This window comes from Schistocerca nitens, chromosome 9 (genome assembly GCF_023898315.1).
Source record: "Schistocerca nitens isolate TAMUIC-IGC-003100 chromosome 9, iqSchNite1.1, whole genome shotgun sequence".
Lineage (NCBI taxonomy): Eukaryota > Metazoa > Arthropoda > Insecta > Orthoptera > Acrididae > Schistocerca > Schistocerca nitens.
The window spans coordinates 92679438-92700742 of record NC_064622.1 but is presented as its reverse complement, the minus strand read 5'-3'; the positions used below and the strand labels follow the sequence as shown (position 1 = coordinate 92700742).

At 44.8% G+C, this 21305-nt stretch overlaps 1 protein-coding gene across 2 annotated transcripts in view; it reads right to left on the bottom strand.

The window, feature by feature from the left end:
- The window catches only part of LOC126203132 (protease inhibitors-like), an 87216-nt gene that overhangs the window by 24454 nt on the left and 41457 nt on the right, over positions 1–21305 (bottom strand). For both annotated transcript variants that reach the window (XM_049937379.1, XM_049937380.1), the window contains one exon: positions 6640–6798. In XM_049937379.1, the coding sequence (XP_049793336.1) occupies positions 6640–6798 (159 nt within the window). The remainder of the gene's footprint in view (positions 1–6639; positions 6799–21305) is intronic.

The window sequence follows — 21305 nt, the reverse complement described above, 5'->3', positions numbered from 1 at the left end:
CTCAATAAATGTGGATGCGTGCCAACGAGGGTTTTGACAAACTAGGGTGCCTTAGGGAGACCCACTGCGATTTTACTTTTGTGTGAGTCAATGTTGCACCCCTCCATGATCTCTCCTACAGGAAAGCGTGGAATAGGGGCACTGAAAAAGCAGGAGAACCTAAACCTGCTTTGGATCATGCTCACATTTTGTCGAATGGTCCTGAACTTTACCTAGTGGTTCCCACCTGTACTCCAGAGGAAAAATTGGGATCGCGCTGGACTCCAAAGGGCTGCAATCACATTCAGTGCTTCCCCGCAGTGTCCACAGAGAAGGGTGTCAGTAGTGTCAAAGGCTGTCTAGAACGTCTTCCCCTTGCTCAATGCGTTGGTAATTGTCGTTTTCCTACTGAGAAATGTGTGGGAATCAGTATCCCAAGCAAAGGAGTCGTTTTACTGACGCCCTTTATGCCACCCCCCTGAGGCCTTTTTGTTTCTTTTCTGAGCGGTGACGCGTCTGGAGTGATTTTTTCAGCCACTCATAAGAAAACAGCGTGATTCCAACGCTGGGTGTAGCAGTTCTGACCTCCATCGCAGAGACATCAAAAGAAGAGGTTAAATCTCGGTAAGAAGAGCTGCGACGAGCTTCTCATCGTTAGACACGTACGCGATGGCGTTGAAAAAAATTGTGGTGTACTTTGGTGCCACTGAGAAATCATTAACGCACTCTGCACGTCACATAAACTTCTGAGATCTAGTCTTTTTTTAGAACGTGTTCACACCTCGCCTTTTGTAGCATCGTCGAGTCCGAGGGTGCATCACATGTCGTCACGCTTTTGCATCATTACACTGGAAGGTTTTAGGAACCTTTGATCCGAAATTTGAAAATTATACGTCAGAATGGGAGACAATTATAGGGTACCGAAAAGTAATCCTTTAATTCTGCTGCGCTGTATACTTACTCGTAATATAGGTTACGTGAAAGCCTCCTGTTGTTTTTTTTTTCAGTTACAGAAATACTTTGATTAATATAATACCTGGATGGCTGGAGATTAGATTAGATTAGATTGGATTAGTACTTGTTCCATAGATCATAAGTACGACACTTCGTAATGATGTGGAACGTGTCAGGTTAATAAAAATGTCTATACAAGATATTACATTACATAAAATATTACATGACACTTAGTATTTATAATTTTTTTGTGGTGATTGGGGAAATTACCCACTTACTATATCCAATAATTCAATTAATGAGTAGAAGGAGTTGCCATTAAGAAAGTCTTTTAATTTCCTTTTAAATGTTATATGGCTGTTAGACTTTTGATGCTATTAGGTAAGTGACCATAGACTTTTGTGGCAGCATAATTTACCCTCTTCTGAGCCGAAGTTAGATTTAACCTTGAGTAGTGAAGCTCATCCTTTCTCCTAATGTTGCAGCCATGTACACTGCTATTACTTTTGAATTCGTTCGGATTGTTAATAACAAATTTCATAAGTGAATATATTGTGAGGTTACAGTGAAGATCTGTAGCTCTTTAAATAAGTGTCTGCAGGATAATCTTGGATGAGCTCGAGCAATTATTCTGATTACACGCTTTTGTGCAATGAACACTCTTTTACTCAATGGTGAGTTACCACAAAATATGATGCCATACGAAAGCAGAGAATGAAAATACGCGTGGTAAGCTAATTTACTGAGATGTATATCGCCAAAATTTGCGATGACCCTAATAACATAAGTAGCTGAACTCAAACGTTTCAGCAGATCTTCAGTCTGTTTTCTCCAATTCAACCCCTCATCAATGCATACACCTAGAAATTTTGAATATTCTACCTTAGCTACCAGTTTCTGATCGAAGTCTATATTTATTAATGGTGTCATTCTATTTAATGTGTGGAACTGTATGTACTGTGTTTTGTGGGTAAATGTATGGTCCTAATTATTAATGTTGGCTCACTCTCGACCTTGGGGGTGGTTCACACACCGCTATCATTCACTGAAACACCAGCAACTCCAGCTGCAATTAAAAAAAATATTCAACTTACGGTAAGACCGCCATGTATGGCAGAACTGCGAATTTATGTACATAAAATCATGATAAGAGAGTGAATGGTATAAATCCCAGATGATTAATGCAGTAGGCCAAACCAAAACATAAAAGTTCTAAACGACCTCAGGTCTATTTAAACAATTAGAAAACATGGTTTAAATGGTGTCGTGTTACGCACTGAAGTGTGGCAAATAAAACCTAAACTGCAGTTCAGTTTTACCAAAATGTGCAAACAGTATAAGAAGTTTGCACAAACTGACTAGATCGTGACGGACATACACAAAATCTATATCCTGGCTGGCACTATTTAAAGTTCAGATCTGTACCACCCTCCAAACCGATGTCCGCAGCTCGTGGGTCCAGTGCCTAGCATCGCTGCCTCTGGATCACAGGGCCCCGGGTTCTATTCGTGGCCGGGTTGGGAATTTTCTCTGCCCGGGGGCTGGGTGTTTGTGTTGTCCTCATCATTTCCTCCTTGTCATCATCATTCGTGACAGATTTTAGAGTGGACTGTGTAAAAATTGGAATGCGAAAAAATTGGGACTTTGTACGGGCGCTGATGACTGCACAGTTGATCCCCCACAAACCAAACATCCAAACCGACTACCGCAGCGAAAACTAAGTTCGAAGCTCCCTTCGTAAATGTTAGTCTTAACAGTCCCCGAACTCGCCGAAATTTCTCTGAGTCCGACTATAAGTTACAGTATTTCACGTGAGTGTCTGACTCGATGCACAGAATCACTTGAACATTGCAGCTCCCGACTAACAAATGTTCCTCTCGAGCTAGCAGTCACAGACATGTGACCCAGTGCGTTCAGCTTCCACAGTCTTTGCCATGTATACTTCCTTTTTCGCCCCCCTCTTCCATTTAAACTACCAATAAAATGGACCGCCATTCAAGTTTAATCATATTTAGAGCATTGTTACAGATTCTGAGAGAAGCGCCTCTCTTGTCTGGTTCTTCTGAGACCTTGCGACATCGTATATTAAACAATATATGAATAACTAATTAAATTATGTAACGTGTAAGTGATGGTTAAATACTTACGAGTATGATCTATTAAGACACATATATTTACTTGAATATTTTTCGGCACACTTGATGGTAGTGAGCTTATGTTTTAAACCTCAGGAGTGCAATTCAAATGATTTTCGTTTTATTACATGAATAATGACTAAATCTAACATAATTTTCAGCTGACATATTTTATACTGTTTGCTTAGATATCTCAACAAACTAAGCAGGCATCAGTTTTCAAATATTTGCCAGGAATATAACTCCTGTAATAAACACACCACACTGATAGGTTTGCAGCAATGAATTCCTCTCAGGGCCGCGATCAATTTGGTACTCCTGGTTATTACGTATGACCTTTCGGAAGCGTAGCTCTGAATTTCTTGAATGTAATAGTTGGCCATATTTTGTTGCCTTCCTCCAGTACGACCTAATAAGCCGTGGTCATGGAATAAGAATGGTTCTCAAATATTTCCACATTCCCAGACTCAGACTTATTTTCTCCTATCTGCGGCATGCATCTGACTGCCAGGGTGTCCACGTGCTCTCCTTTTGACAGGTCTGTATTTACCTTCTTCTGCAGTGTCCTGCTCTACTCTGATGTTTCCAAAGCGTGCGGTTGCGGCTGCCAATTACAAATAGAGAAATGCGTGTAAACTTGCGAATGTGGTACTAGAATCAGCAGCTTAAGTACAGAGGATTTATATCTACTAAAAGGAATCACAGAGAGTAATACAACACAGGACAGTGTCACTGGTATCGGGCAAATAGATTGGCGCATGTCAATAAAACATCGAAAACTCTCAGGGACAGTAACCCAAATAAGGCTATGCAGAAAACTCGATTAACCAATAGTCTTGTAGGAATCTAGCAACATACACAATCTTCTCACGAAAAAGATGCTTCCGAAAATTTCGGTACTGAGCCCAAACAATTGCAGCTAGGTGGCTCTAGTTGTGGTTTCAAATGCTAGTCTGCCAGGCGGCATCATCGAGTGTGCATCGGTGTAATGTTTGTTCCTAATTCCTTAACACTGTATCGTACCGTGTCTGCGAATTTCGAATTGGCTGACTTGAAGGAACAAATGATGTGCATTAAGTTTCCTTTTAAGCTCCGCAGAGCTGAGCTGATACCCAGCGTGTGCTAAGAGAGGTTTTTGGTGATCAAGATTTCAGCTAAGCTAGTACATTTGAGTGGTTTAAGCGATTTGAAGATGGTCGGGAGCCTGTGGAGGATGACAACATCTAGGGTGAACCGTCATCATGTACAACTCGGTAAACAATCGTGAAAGTGCTTAAAGTGACTGACACAAAGGGACGAGTGCAGACATTCCGTCACATGTCAACACATTCTATCTAATGAATTAAACTGAAGAACTGCAATGACGTCTGTTTCTCCTCTTTCCAACGCTGAAGAATGAGACTCTTGGTTTTAGGTGTGAACTGCGAGCAAGTATTCGAGGTGGTCGAAATTTCCGGCACAGGGTCATAGCTGCCGATCAAGCACAGACTTATGGTTACGGCAATGAAGCAAATACACCATCCTCTCCATGGCCTAAAAACGCGTACCACACTCCTAGCAAAATGAAGTGGATGTTACAATTTTTTTTACATGCATGCACTTGGCATTAAGGAATTGCTTCCCTGTGGTCAGTCAGTAAGTCACAGCGAAGTTCTTCTAAAATGTTTTGAGGAGGCTTTTTGAAGCAAACGGCTTGTGAGATGGGAGAACAAAGACTGTTTCCTCATTGTGAGGGAATGAGCGAAAAAAGCCATGACAACTGTCTCATACCAACCCTTATCCGCCTGATCTAGCCACTTTCGATTTCCGGTCTTCCTGGAAATGAAACTCAAGTTGAAAGTTGACTCCCTACAAGAGATTCAAGTGAAATCGTAACTAAATCTGAACACGATTCAACCAGACGATTTGTAACACTGCTTCCAAGACTGGGTAAATAAACTACTAACAATTAGAATTGCTACACCACGAAGATGACGTACTACAGACGTGAAATTTAACCGACAGGAAGAAGATGCTGTGATATGCAAATGATTAGCTTTTCAGAGCATTCACACAAGGTTGGCGCCGGTGGCGACACCTACAACGTGCCGACATGAGGAAAGTTTCCAACCGATTTCTCATACACAAACGGCAGTTGACCGGCGTTGCCTGGGGAAACGATGTTGTGATGCCACGTGTAGGGAGAAGAAATGCGTACCATCATTTTTCCTACTTTGATAAAGGTCGGATTGTAGCCTATCGCGATTGCAGTTTAACGTATCGCGACACTGCTGCTCGCGTTGGTCGAGATCTAATGACTGTTAGCAGAATATGGAATCGGTGGGTTCAGGAGGGTAATACGGAACGCCGTGCTCGATCCCAACGGCCTCGTATCACTAGCAGTCGAGATGACAGGCATCTTATCCGCATGCCTGTGGCGGATCGTGCAGCCACGTCTCGATTCCTGAGTCAACAGATGGGGACGTAGGCAAGACAACAACCATCTGCACGAACAGTTCGACGACTTTGCAGCAGCATGGACTATCAGCTCGAAGACCATGGCTGCGGTTACCCTTGACGCTGCATCACAGACAGGAGCACTTGCGATGGAGTACTCAACGACGAACCTGGGTGCACGAATGGCAAAACGTCATTTTTTCGGATGAATCCAGGTTCTGTTTACAGCATCATGATGGTCGCAGCCGTGTCTGGCGACATCGCGGTGAACGCACATTGGAAGCGTGAATTCGTCATCGCCATACTGGCGTATGACCCAGCGTGATGGTTTGGGGTGCCACTGGTTAAACGTCTCGGTCACCTCTTGTTCGCACTGACGGCACTTTGAACAGTGTACGTTACATTTCAAATGTGTTACGACCCGTTGCTCTACCCTTCATTCGATCCCTGCGAAACCCTACATTTCAGCAGGATAATGCACGACCGCATGTTGCAGGTCCTGTACGGGCCTTTCTGGATACAGAAAATGTTGGACTGCTGCCCTGGCCAGCACGTTCGCTAGATCTCTCACCAACTGGAAACGTCTGGTCAATGGTGGGCGAGCAACTAGCTCGTCACAAAACGCCAGTCACTACTCTTGATGAACTGTGGTATCGTGTTGAAGCCGCATGGGCAGTTGTAGCTGTACACGCCATCCAAGCTCTGTTTGACTCAATGTCCAGGCGTATCAAGGCCATTATTGCGACCAGAGGTGGTTGTTCTGGGTACTGATTTCTCAGGATCTATGCACCCACCTTGCGTGAAAATGTAATCACATGTCAGTTCTAGTATGATATATGTGTCCAATGAATACCCGTTTATCATAAGCATTTCTTCTTGGTGTAGCAATTTTAAAGGCCAGTAGTGTAGCTGAAAGCGTTGCATACAACTCCTAAGATACTGCTCTGAAGGGAACTGAACTAAAAATAATTTGAAAATGATCAGTGGGCCTCTTCACGTTCATGGCGGTGGAAAAAATCCGTGATACTGGATTCAATAAATACTCTACACCGCACTTGGTAGCGTTTCGCAGAGTGTAGAGGTAAGACCTGCGGCAACCTCGTTAGCTGTCGAGACGCCCCTGTGAGACACTCACCCCTCTTGGAGCGCGAGAGGCAGGCCTTGAGCGTGCAGACGGCCGCTGTGCCGTCCCTGTTGCAGGAGCACGTGTTGCATTCCTTCTTGAACGTCTTGTTTGGCGCGCAGTGTCCCTCAGAGCGTCTCACTCTGGTTGCCTCCTCTCCAGGTGTCGGAGCTAGATGAAGAAAACTTTCTGTTAGCTACAGGTCGACACATACAATATAATTACAGACGAGAGCTGTTGATGAGACGTGAGCTGCAACATAGGACAGAAAAAAATGAACAAAATAAATCTTACATCCATTTTTGATATGGTTATGGGGTATTTTTTACATCATCGGTACTTATTCACTAGTGTAAAGGATGAGCCAGACAATAAGGGATTTTACTTTATTATATGAGCCTCAAACCGGTAACTTCATTTTTCCATTACGGCCAAGCCACGGCCGGCAGTGCTAGCTGCCTGTAAATTCTTTCGTCCCACGGTTTAGTAACAGGAAGTCAGCATCGATGAAGGGCACCTTGATCACGCGCCTCTCTCATGTGCTTACGAGGTAACGCCGCCACAGGCGTCGCTTTGCAGGCAACGCTCTGGAAAGTTCCATGCCGCCCGCACGGTTTGCTCGGTCCTGACCAATCAGGGTGGAGGAAGCCGTGTGGTGCGTCGAATATACCCGGCCGCCCGTCGCCAGGCCCGCGCTCTGGTATTCTTGCTCACCCGCGAGTCGGATGCGCGCCCTGTAGCATTGAACATCTCCCGCTTCTCCCAGTGCTGCGGCACTGTGGACTTAGTTTTGGCAGACAGCAACTTTCGGTAGCTTCGAGGACAATGTTCGCCAAATTGTAAGCTCTGGCTCACCCTCACCTCCCTAGGCCTATGTAGCCCCTATCAATATGCTTTAGCCAATAAATGGCCTTTCTCTAAAATTACCCTATTATTCCATAACGCCCACCGCCGGCCCATACCCGCCATCCTGAACAACTGGTGTCAGAAGTGTGGATGCGTTCCCGTAGTGACTTTGTCGCTACACAAAATTCTTTCCGGCAAGACGCCGTACACTTCGCGCATGGAATGCGCCAACCGGCCGCCACGTTTGCTTCACGTGCTCCGTGGCTGCGCCAGTGAACACGCACAGGGCGCGCGCTGCAGCGAGGCAGCCCACGCTAGTCTGCCACGTGAGCCGGACGCCGCCGCCCTGCCCGCTGCCTGGACGCCGGGACGCCGTCATCCGCCGCCGTGCCAGCCGCCGCCGCGCCGCCCACCGCCGCCCGCCGCTGTCACCGACGCGCCAGGGGCTGCCGCCATCGCCGACAGGCCGAGCCAGCGCCGTCCGCCGCCAACACATCTGCTGCCGCCCGAGGGTCCGGACGCCGCCGCCGCCCGCTGCCGCCCGCCGACCACCGCCCGCCGCAGCCACTGCACCACGCCGTCGCCGCCACCACTGCGTCGCACCGCCTCCACGCCATGTAAGTCGCCGCGATGTCTACAACTATAGCTTCGACGATCTTCCGCCGCTGGATTGAGAATCTTTGTGGCCGTCCTTTTTTTGTAACAATGATTACTTTTTTCTGGTCACTAGCGTCCCATAAAATTGTAAACATGCCGATGGGAACACGAGTGACGGAACGGGATACCCCCGTAGAGGCACCTGTCTCGCAAGACCCGCTCGAGGCCATAAATGCACAAATGCGCCAATTAGTCGCACAAAAGAAAGGCCGAATAAAAATCTTCAACGGCAGAAGCATCCTGTAGTGGTGGCGGCCTCCCTGGCCCCTACTCACGAAACTAAACAAACTAAACGACAACCACTCCAAGAAAGTACAGTTACCAGCACCAGCGCAAACCCAACTGTGGCAGATACCCCAGTAATCAGGCTACCGCCTGTAGATCCGATTAGGGTGTATCCCAACATTGAATTCACAATGCAACTGGCGAGACTGGAGCAGCCGGCTATCCTGACCACTGCCTTACGACACGTGGTCCGGGTAGGACATGAGGATGGAAGAAAGGTCACCTTCTCGGTAATGGAGGCTGTGGATAGAATACAATTAAAGTCAGTGAACCTTCCCACCGACTTCGGAGCCCTGCGAGACTTACTCAAGAAAGTGTTTGACAGACGTGGGGAGAAATTTGACTTAAATGACATCTACATTGAATCAGTCCTAGCTCATGGTCGAATCGCCTTTGATTGGAGCAAGACTTGGCCTGACGATAGAATGCACACTTACTTCCCATAATGACTAAATTAACTGTTGGACAACTAAACACGCATAACAGCAGACTTGTGATGCAGGAGCTCCGAAGAGAGGTGGAGGAGAAGAGGCTTGACGTACTCTGCTTGCAGCAGCCGTACTCTCAAGCTGGGAAACTTTCATTTGCAGCCGCTACATGGCAAATAGTTAGTAGTGGGGAAGCCCCCAAAGCGGCAATTGTCATCACAAACCAGTCTCTACGTGTAACAACACTTGCACAATTTTCCACCAGTCACTGCAGTGTCGTGGAGGTACAGGCTCCCATGGGAATTATAACCTTTATAAATATGTATTTTCAATACGGAGATAACATCGAACAACATCTGGATCAACTAACCAGAGTAGCCACGGCGTTGCGGGGACGCAAACTGGTTATAACAGCCGATATAAATGCAAAATCCCCCCTGTGGTACAGTGGCACAAGAGATGAAAATGGCGAAAAAGTGGAGGATATGATTATGGCTTTACAACTTGTGGTTGCAAATAGACCTGGCAACCCTCCCACTTATGCAGATGGGGGGGGGGGGCGGCACTAATATAGATGTAACGTTAGTTACACCAAATTCTGCCAACATCATTCAGAATTGGGAAGTCAGAGAGAACGCTACAACAAGTGACCATAATCTTATAATGTTCAGCCTAGGAAATGGAGGCTGTCACTGGGCCGCAGGGTGGGAGTTGCAACTGAACTTCAAGAGAGCTGACCGGGAGAGACTAGCGAGAGAGTGCGACATTCCTCCATTGCCAGAAGGTGATGCACAACAGGACCTGGACATAGACAAGCGGGCCGAAGAACTTGTAGGTGCAGTTACCAGAGCGGTTAAGGCAGCTGTTCCAACCAGGAGGAGGGCCATGGCGGCCTCCCCGTCACCATGGTCAGCTGAACTTGAGGAAATGCGTCAGTCTGTCAGAAGGCTGAGGAGCCACTACCAGCGCAGTGTCGTCTGGTGGGAAAAGCAAAGATGGTTACTGCTATACCGGGAGGCAAAAGACAAATTTCAAAAAGAACTGAAAGAAGTCAGAATACGCAGTTGGGAAAGATTTGTGCTGGACCAGCTGGCCTTGGATCCATGGGGAGTACCTTACAAACTAGTAAGGGAAAAGATCAGATCCCCAATGATGCTATCAACGGTCAGGCGCGGGGATGGGATGACGGAGTCCTGGCAGGAGACTGCCGAGGTCCTTCTCCGGTCCCTGCTGCCTGATGACGATGAGGCCAGCGACACAGAGGGCCAGTCCCAGTTACGAAATCAAGATCTTTATAGAATAGCTAACAACAGGACAGTCTACCCCTTCTCTGAAGAGGAGGTGGCTGGCCACGTCAAAGCACTAAAAACAGGAAAAGCCCCCGGCCCAGACGGCATTGTGGCGGAGGTGGTGCAGTTCCTGGCACCTCAACTGGTGGCACCACTAACCCAGTTATACAATGAGTGCCTAAGACAGGAAAAATTCCCGAAAATCTGGAAAGAGGAAAATGTTGTGATAATCAGAAAGGGACCCAACAAGGACCCAGCGGATGTCAAGTCCTATAGGCCGATTTGCCTATTGAACATCCTTGGGCAATTATTTGAAAAACTGCTAGCTGACAGACTGACTGCACACCGAGTGCTGTGTGGGATGAGTGGCAGGCAGTTCGGCTTCAGGCCGGGGCGATCGGCAACTGATGCGATCGCTCTGGCGGCTGAGGTCTGCGACTCTACCCCATACAAGTACGTTGTTGGCATCATGGTTGACATCAGTGGCGCCTTTGACAACCTGTGGTGGCCTTCGCTCTTCTCCTGCTTGCGGGAGAAGGAGTGTCCAGGGTCGCTATATGGTTGCCTGAGGAGCTATTGTGAAGGGCGGGAGGTCTGGCTATCATCCCCTAGCGGCAGAGTAGGAAAATCTATAACTAAGGGATGTCCCCAGGGCTCCGTCTTAGGTCCCCTGTTCTGGGACATCCATATGGAACCGCTTTTAGATAGTTTGGAACAGAGTGAAGAAGTGCTAGAGGTGATAGCCTACGCGGATGACCACCTTCTGCTGGTCGGCGGCCGGAGCCGCGAGGACATCGAGCCAAAAATAGACAGAGCAATGACCAAATTACAACTGTGGTGCACAAATACCAAGATGACGATCTCACCAACAAAATCGACGTACTTATTACTGAAGGGACAGCTGGTAAGGAACCCTACAGTCAGAATCGGAGGCTCACCAGTTATAAGACGACAAGAGACTCGCTACTTGGGCGTCATCATCGATGAAAGGTGGAACTTTGGAAGGCACATTGAGTCCGTAACCCAAAAAGCATTACAATTATTAAACAACCTTACCTCAATAGGCCATAAACGATTTCACCTTCCACCACACCTAATCAAGTTGTACCATAATAGCATATTAACGTCAGTAGTGGGTTACGGATCGGGAGTCTGGGCACATAGGCTCTCGAGGGTGGTGCCTGCCATGGCAGTGAGAAGAGTACAAAGAAACATGCTTTTAAGATCTATAGGGGCGTACAGAACAACTCCAGGAAGTGCACTTTTAATAATAATGGGGCTCTGTCCTTTAGATATAAAAATTCGAGAACAAGAAGGATGGTATTGGGTCAAGAAGGGGAACAACGCGAAAATAGAGAACATCCTGGGAGCACTGGTAAGGGACAAGGGAGAAATACGTAGAAGGGGCGAGGACTTATGGCAGCAGTCTTGGGAAATAGAAGAAACTGGCAGAAGAACCTTCGGGTTCTTGCCAAATGTAAAAGAAAGGCTAGGGATGAAGTACTACGAGCCAACGCGGGGTCTAATACATTTTCTCACTGGTCATGGGCCCTACCCGACATACTTGTGTCGGTTTGGGAAAAAGGCTACACCCGAGTGTGACTGTGGTGCTTCGGAGGGCACTCCCGACCATGTGGTTTACGAGTGCCCCCTTTTCGATGATGTAGCAGTGTCACTAAGACAACAGCTTCCACATAACAACACATATGACTTATTAAGACACGAAGGAACTTTTGAAACTCTAAACAAACTGGCAAATGAGGTATCACGAAAAGTACTGACGGCATACTTGAGTGATTTTCACGATTAACGACATATACCAAATGTGTCCCATTACGGGATACTTGAGGGACTTTCACGATTAACGACATTTACCGAATGTGTCCAATTACCCTTATCCTATACCGCCTGTGCGTGGACAGGTCGACTTTTCAGTTGCAATCCGCCACGTGCAGGACTAGGGGGATCAGGGTACACTAATTAGGACTAAAGCACCGGAATTGATGTAGGTTAGTACCGTAGTTGTAGCTTTAGATATAGATATTAAGTTAGGAACCTGCAGCGACAAACAATCTTGGCCAGCCCAGTGTCAGGGGCACGCTCATCGGGATTAGCTCGACGAACAGGGCCTAAAGCAGTAGGTTTATATCTAGGCAGATACACCTGTAACGCTGCAGGCAGTTAGGAATTAACAAGTAGGAAGAAACTAACAATTAGCAAGTAGAACAGATTAATAGCTGTAGTCTGCCTATTATCCTGTAGTATCCTGTCTGTAGCTCACAATAATAAACATAGTACCATATAATAATAAATAGAGCTAGCTGCTGAATATCTAACATTGTAGAATAGTTATGACCCACTAATCACTGAGGTGGTGGGTTCCTTTGTATAGCCGGCCGAAGTGGCCGCGCGGTTCTGGCGCTGCAGTCTGGAACCGCGAGACCGCTACGGTCGCAGGTTCGAATCCTGCCTCGGGCATGGATGTGTGTGATGTCCTTAGGTTAGTTAGGTTTAACTAGTTCTAAGTTCTAGGGGACTAATGACCTCAGCAGTTGAGTCCCATAGTGCTCAGAGCCATTTGAACCATTTGAACCTTTGTATAAATATTAATGTTGAATAAAGAATTAAAAAAAAAAAAATACAACCGCCTAGACAGCAACGTAGATATGCTCTAAGGTCAAACCCCTATGATTTGCGTTCCAGAAAGTAGGTCTGAAATGGTATGTAAACAGTTGAAAAAGTCCTGCATGAAGCAAGAGAATCAATTGACGGAAAACACCGTCGTTACTATACCTTTAATTAAGTTGTGCATGTTAGTTCTAAGTAGACATAAGAATTGGCAACCATTGGTAACTGGTAATAGAGTTTATGACGTCACATGTTAATGGAAGTGATTGAAGTTATGTAATCATTTTGTCTTGTCATTTAACGTCTCCAGTAATGTTATCGTAGCAGTCGAGAATTAAAAACACAAACATTCTTTAATCATGGAATTAAGGGGAAAATTGTCCTTGCCAACAGAACACTTAGAGAAAGAATCAGTTAATCTAGAATATATCAAAGGGATTCACATTTCACCTGTTAATTTAGTGAATAGTGCACGAACACAGCTGCTAAACCTTTACCATAAAAACTTGATAGTAACACGCCTTCGTAACTGCCAGTAGTGACTACATGCTGCCGTCTACCTATCCTTTGAAATACGCCCAATTACATGTATGTTTTGCTAAATGGTCACACAACGATAATAACAAGAATAAGTATGTCCAAGTTAAACAATAAATAGGTTACTCTAAAGTAAAAGGAGTCTTCCTCAAGTGCTATTTTATTGTTTTCATGATGCGATGTGAACAGACAACAAGGTAAGTTTTCTTGGTACCACGTATTTCTGTATATTAAATGCCACGGAAGGAGTCGCGCAAATACCGCCGCTGTTGTCTACAGCTGTTCACATGCGGCGAGTCCCGCCCCTCCCTGTCAGCTGGCGACGCGGCCCCCTTCCCTTCCCACTCGCCGGCCTGCCGAGAGAGCGGCCATTGCAGTTCCCACTTCCCCACCCACCGCCTCTGTCTTTGGCGCATACAGCATCTGCACCTCTCCCCTCGCCCCTCCACACCACCATCCCTTCGCCCTGCACGCCACGTGCGTCAGCCACGCTACACATTCGTACATCCGTACGTTGCAGTTTAAACAGCAAACCTAAAGTGATAATTATAGAAATAAATTCACCAGCTTAATATTGCCCTACAGATTTTACTAGCCTGATCTAAGATGGGGATCTATTTGTGTTGTCGCAGAGAGAACTTTTTCCTGGTACGCATTGTGGAAACTATCAGGATTAGAAAACATTGGAAATTCAGATCGAATCGATCTACGGCTATGTTGTATTACCACCACGGTTAATAAACGGATCTATATGGTGTCAAGGAAGCCGGCACTTGCCGCTATATCTGTCCTGTAAACGACCGCTGTGTGGGAAACGCGTTAGCCGAGGAGTTGGGTTTGGAATGCCATCGCAAAATACAGTTTCTGTAGAAGCCTAACACCTGCCAGTTACCTAAATTTTAGAAGAACAGAGTGTTTAAGTAAAAGAATTGGAACCCGATAGTTTTGTGACCTCTAGCGACTGAAATTATTAGAGTTCCTTAGAAAAGAACATCCTCCATGCATAACTGTCGTGAACAACATAAGATAATTCTGGAAGGAAATTTTGTGACTGTACCGAGAGATAAACTCCATGCGTAGCAAGAGGACGGACCCAGAGTGAACGCCAGTTATGCCGCCGAGCCAGTGAAACCGGACGCAGCCGTACTGTCAGCAACTTACAATCTCACGAGCGCGACGCGTGTCGCACCTTAGCACCTTAAGATGCACTGAATCTCAACACATAAATACTTAACCATTGTATAACGAACCCTTTGAATAACTTTATAAACATTTTCAATAGTCAGGAACTTACTTTGCTCCCTACACACTTTTTATATGACAAATGAACTCTAATTTTATAAAAAGCCAAAACACCGACAGGTAAGTCATATCACCGTCTTCCGAGCCGCCTTCGTCGCGCCGCCAATATTGATTATATGGAAGCAGGTAGGTGAGAGAATTAACAAAAGGAACAAAGTCATATCCTTGAACGATTGACTGGGTGACTGATAATCACAAATATTTGCAAAAACAAATCAACACAGGAAACGGTTTATCACACGTTTAATAATTATTGGTCTGTCCATTTGTTGTTGTTGTTGTGGTCTTCAGTCCTGAGACTGGTTTGATGCAGCTCTCCATGCTGCTCTATCCTGTGGAAGCAGGTAGGTGAGAGAATTAACAAAAGGAACAAAGTCATATCCTTGAACGATTGACTGGGTGACTGATAATCACAAATATTTGCAAAAACAAATCAACACAGGAAACGGTTTATCACACGTTTAATAATTATTGGTCTGTCCATTTGTTGTTGTTGTTGTGGTCTTCAGTCCTGAGACTGGTTTGATGCAGCTCTCCATGCTGCTCTATCCTGTGCAAGCTTCTTCATCTCCCAGTACCTACTGCAACCTACATCCTTCTGAATCTGCTTAGTGTATTCATCTCTTGGTCTCCCTCTACGATTTTTACCCTCCACGCTGCCCTCCAATGCTAAATTTGTGATCCCTTGATGCCTCAAAACATGTCCTACCAACCGATCCCTTCTTCTAGTCAAGTTGTGCCACAAACTTCTCTTCTCCCCAATCCTATTCAATACCTCCTCATTAGTTACGTGATCTACCCACCTTATCTTCAGCATTCTTCTGTAGCACCACATTTCAAAAGCTTCTATTCTCTTCTTGTCCAAACTGGTTATTGTCCATGTTTCACTTCCATACATGACTACACTCCATACAAATACTTTCAGAAAAGACTTCCTGACACTTAAATCTATACTCGATGTTAACAAATTTCTCTTCTTCAGAAACGATTTCCTTGCCATTGCCAGTCTACATTTTATATCCTCTCTACTTCGACCATCATCAGTTATTTTGCTCCCTAAATAGCAAAACTCCTTTACTACTTTAAGTGTCTCATTTCCAAATCTAATCCCCTCAGCATCACCCGATTTAATTTGACTACATTCCATTATCCTCGTTTTGCTTTTGTTGATGTTCATCTTATATCCTCCTTTCAAGACACTGTCCATTCCGTTCAACTGCTCTTCCAAGTCCTTTGCTGTCTCTGACAGAATTACAATGTCATCGGCGAACCTCAAAGTTTTTACTTCTTCTCCATGAATTTTAATACCTACTCCGAATTTTTCTTTTGTTTCCTTTACTGCTTGCTCAATATACAGATTGAATAACATCGGGGAGAGGCTACAAACCTGTTTCACTCCTTTCCCAACCACTGCTTCCCTTTCATGCCCCTCGACTCTTATAACTGCCATCTGGTTTCTGTACAAATTGTAAATAGCCTTTCGCTCCCTGTATTTTACCCCTGCCACCTTCAGAACTTGAAAGAGAGTATTCCAGTTAACGTTGTCAAAAGCTTTCTCTAAGTCTACAAATGTTAGAAACGTAGGTTTGTCTTTTCTTAATCTTTCTTCTAAGATAAGTCGTAAGGTTAGTATTGCCTCACGTGTTCCAACATTTCTACGGAATCCAAAATGATCTTCCCCGAGGTCGGCTTCTACCAGTTTTTCCATTCGTCTGTAAAGAATTCGCGTTAGTATTTTGCAGCTGTGACTTATTAAACTGATAGTTCGGTAATTTTCACATCTGTCAACACCTGCTTTCTTTGGAATTGGAATTATTATATTCTTCTTGACGTCTGTGGGTATTTCGCCTGTCTCATACATCTTGCTCACCAGATGGTAGAGTTTTCTCATGACTGGCTCTCCCAAAGCCATCAATAGTTCTAATGGAATGTTGTCTACTCGCGGGGCCTTGTTTCGACTCAGGTCTTTCAGTGCTCTGTCAAACTCTTCACGCAGTATCTTATCTCCCATTTCATCTTCATCTACATCCTCTTCAATTTCCATAATATTGTCCTCAAGTACATCGCCCTTGTATAAACCCTCTATATACTCCTTCAACCTTTCTGCCTTCCCTTCTTTGCTTCGAACTGGGTTGCCATCTGAGCTCTTGATATTCATACAAGTGGTTCTCTTCTCTCCAAAGGTCTCTTTAATTTTCCTGTAGGCAGTATCTATCTTACCCCTAGTGAGACAAGCCTCTACATCCTTACATTTGTCCTCTAGCCATCCCTGCTTAGCCATTCTGCACTTCCTGTCGATCTCATTTTTGAGACGTTTGTATTCCTTTTTGCCTGCTTCATTTACTGCATTTTTATATTTTCTCCTTTCATCAATTAAATTCAATATTTCTTCTGTTACCCAAGGATTTCTATTAGCCCTCGTCTTTTTACCTACTTGATCCTCTGCTGCCTTCACTACTTCATCCCTCAGAGCTACCCATTCTTCTTCTACTGTATTTATTTCCCCCATTCCTGTCAATTGTTCCCTTATGCTCTCCCTGAAACTCTCTACAACCTCTGGTTCTTTCAGTTTATCCAGGTCCCGTCTCCTTAAATTCCCACCTTTTTGCAGTTTCTTCAGTTTCAATCTGCAGTTCATAACCAATATATTGTGGTCAGAATCCACATCTGCCCCTGGAAATGTCTTACAATTTAAAACCTGGTTCCTAAATCTCTGTCTTACCATTATATAATCTATCTGATACCTTTTAGTATCTCCAGGATTCTTCTAGGTATACAACCTTCTTTTATGATTCTTGAACCAAGTGTTAGCTATGATTAAGTTATGCTCTGTGCAAAATTCTACAAGGCGACTTCGTCTTTCATTTCTTCCCCCCAATCCATATTCACCTACTATGTTTCCTTCTCTCCCTTTTCCTACTGACGAATTCCAGTCACCCATGACTATTAAATTTTCGTCTCCCTTCACTACCTGAATAATTTCTTTTATCTCGTCATACATTTCATCAATTTCTTCATCATCTGCAGAGCTAGTTGGCATATAAACTTGTACTACTGTAGTAGGCATGGACTTTGTGTCTATCTTGGCCACAATAATGCGTTCACTATGCTGTTTGTAGTAGCTAACCCGCACTCCTATTTTTTTTTATTCATTATTAAACCTACTCCTGCATTACCCCTATTTGATTTTGTATTTATAAGCCTGTAATCACCTGACCAAAAGTCTTGTTCCTCCTGCCACCGAGCTTCACTAATTCCCACTATATCTAACTTTAACCTATCTATTTCCCTTTTTAAATTTTCTAACCTACCTGCCTGATTAAGGGATCTGACATTCCACGCTCCGATCCGTAGAACGCCAGTTTTCTTTCTCCTGATAACGACGTCCTCTTGAGTAGTCCCCTCCCGGAGATCCGAATGGGGGACTATTTTACCTCCGGAATATTTTACCCAAGAGGACGCCATCATCATTTAATCATACAGTAAAGCTGCATGTCCTCGGGAAAAATTACGGCTGTAGTTTCCCCTTGCTTTCAGCCGTTCGCAGTACCAGCACAGCAAGGCCGTTTTGGTTAATGTTACAAGGCCAGATCAGTCAATCATCCAGACTGTCGCCCCTGCAACTACTGAAAAGGCTGCTGCCCCTCTTCAGGAACCACATGTTTGTCTGGCCTCTCAACAGATACCCCTCCGTTGTGGTTGCACCTACGGTACGGCCATCTGTATCGCCGAGGCACGCAAGCCTCCCCACCACCGGCAAGGTCCATGGTTCATGGGGCGAGGGGGGGGGGGGGTTCTGTCCATTGAAGGAGACATAAAATCATTTTTCATCCGAATCTTGTTAAAGGAAGTATTAACGTGATATTACACTATTCCACAGCATTACACACAACATTGCCATTACTTAAAGACAGTTTTCTGCTAGGTAAAAGTACCAAAGACTATTAGTTGGTATGGAGACACAAACGAGAGCATAAAGGAATACCGAGGGATGCTTACATTCATTTTGCTACGAAATGTAACTGGAGGATAAGGAAGTTTTGTTTGAAGGAAATATTATTTTGAACTTTTGCATTTGTTGCGGTTTTGCCATGTCTTGTATCACTATGACGAGTTGCCAATTAATTATGTCTAATTACTTGTGTCCAATTACTTAAGTCCATGTATTATCTTATTGTCGTTCATTTTGACTGTTTTATTGCTACCTATTTAGAGAATTTTGCTAAAGTTTTGCCAGCACCAGTAATTTAGTATTTGTATCAACCTAGTGTTTCCATGTGTCGCTGTGTTACTATACTGATGAGGATAATCATTTTGTAGAATTTCAAGTATGCTAGAGTAAGTTCCCGAGTACTGCCAATTATTTGTTTAATAATAATGATGTCTTAGGTGATAAATTGTTTTGGAAGAGTAGTTTGGAATGTAACCATGCTTTATTTTCATTTGTATTTGAATGTTTATTTGGAGGGACATACCACATGCCTACCCCCGTGATAGATAACGTAAACAGAGCGAATCACACCCCCAGAACGAGCAAGTTTTGGCTATATACCTAGTCTGTTGGATGAACAAGAGAACCACACCCGCGAGGGCACGTACCTTACGTGACGCGGTTGGCTCCCGCGCGGTCCCTTAGCTGTCTGTGCCGTTCCTTCACTTTTCAATTCGCGGCATAGTCCATTGTATCCAATCTTTCCTCTCTCAACACAACACATGAAGAGTTATGCACAACCCGCGAGGGCACGTACCTGACGTGACGCGGTTGGCACCCGCGCGGTCCCTCAGCTGTCTGTGTCGTTTCTTCTCTTTTCCGTTTCGCGACATAGTCCCACCTACCCACTTTCATCTTTCCTCTCTCAACACAACACATGACGAGTTATGCACAACCCGCAAGGGCACGTATCTTACGTGACGCGGTTGGCACCTGCGCGGTCCCTTAGCTGTCTGTGTCGTTCCTTCACTTTTCCGTTTCGCGGCATAGTCCATCCTACCCACTTTCATCTGTCAAATTTCAACAGACACAAAACTATTCAGCCCAGACTTTGATCTTCCATGTCGAAGAAGAGTTCACGAGAACAGTGTTCCGTGCTCTCTGACGACAACTGATCAGGCACCATCAGACGCGAACCGCGTCTAGCCCGCAGCTAAACACCAGTAAGCGGAAATCTCTGTTCAAACCTTGAGTCTTCTTTGACTGTTTCCCGTTGTATTTTCCGAAGGAATACCGACTACTGAAGTAGTAGCATTTAACTGTAAGACGTGTCCCAAGACACTGCCAGATAACCAATGATAGACGGAGTTTTAAGCAACCAGCTGGGCCCAATGAGGCCAGCACCATGGAGTTATAGAGACGGCGAGTTTAGTCGCAAGATGTTGAGAGGGTAGAGACGATGAGTTTAGTCGCAAGATGTTGAGCGGATAAAGACGACGAATTTTGTCGCACAGTAAAGTTATTTTTTAAGTCGGAGAAGTCGAGTTTGACGAAGAAGTATGTAGCAGCTATCTTGGAGCCGCAGAATTGTCATATAGACAGTTAAGTATGCGATAATGTCGTGTCAACGATGCGCCGTGCACTATACCTTCATAAAGGAAAAGTCCTTCAGAAATTACGCTCAAATTATATTCTAATCCAATTTCTTACGCTTTCTGTCTCCACTATGGAAATCGCTAGATTCCCTTCGAGTTTTATTTTTCTCCTCTTGTTAGCAACAGCCTTGACATCCAACGACACAATCTACGCCCCACCTGCACGAAACTGGTGTAACGTTTTTTTCTCAGTATCACTTGATGGTGTTTTGCAAATATATTGACGCATGAGAAACTTCCTCTCACAATGTGAACGTTATTGCAGTTAGATGGTCAGCCCACAGTTACATGTAACTTTGTTTGTTTAGTGATATGGTATATACAACAATTTAATATGATACTTGTGTACCTTACTTTTATATTTTCATGTTTTTGTAACAATTATGTTTGGGCTAAAATGGATTTCATAGGACCTATGATACGGGGTTGTGACGTATCTGCCACTTATGAAGTAATTTACTATGGCATAATGTAATTTTAAACAGAACCCGCTGTAACAGCGCATGTAGCGTGATGTCACGAGTAATCCCACTTCTGTTTTGTTGGTCATTGTTGAGTAAACCAAATCGATTGCGCACATCTATTCCCTTTTATTCAGTAACAGTATACCCCTTTTGTGACATTAATATTTGTCACTTCTCATTTTGGAGCACATAAATAAGCTCCTCGGGCGCAGGAGCCCAAGAACATGTAGAGACTGTGTAAAGTACAGACAGCGCAGTGGACAGCGTAGGTATGCTTCATCTCTCTCTCGCTCTTACACCTAACGCTTGCTTCCTGCGCAGAGCACGTGCTCCCTGCGTAAGGCATTTGACAGTCGTAGACCCCTCAGCTGCCGCGTGCAGCTCTGACGCGGCGCTGCCTTTTGAAGATATCTGCCGCGCTTGTTTCTGACGTAGCGCGAGATTCGGCCTTGCAGTCAGCTGCTACTCTGACGTAGCCTCCGCGCAGATCTTCAGCAAACGGTTCCTGTTGGAACACCATTAATAACCTTTCATGCCACTATGGCTTACTCAATTAGTATTCGCGCCTCTTTCATTATGTTTATTTATACCTGAAAGCTTATGCGTGATCCCTTGTCAGCTAACTTTCCAGCTTTATCTAATAAATCAAATGTTCA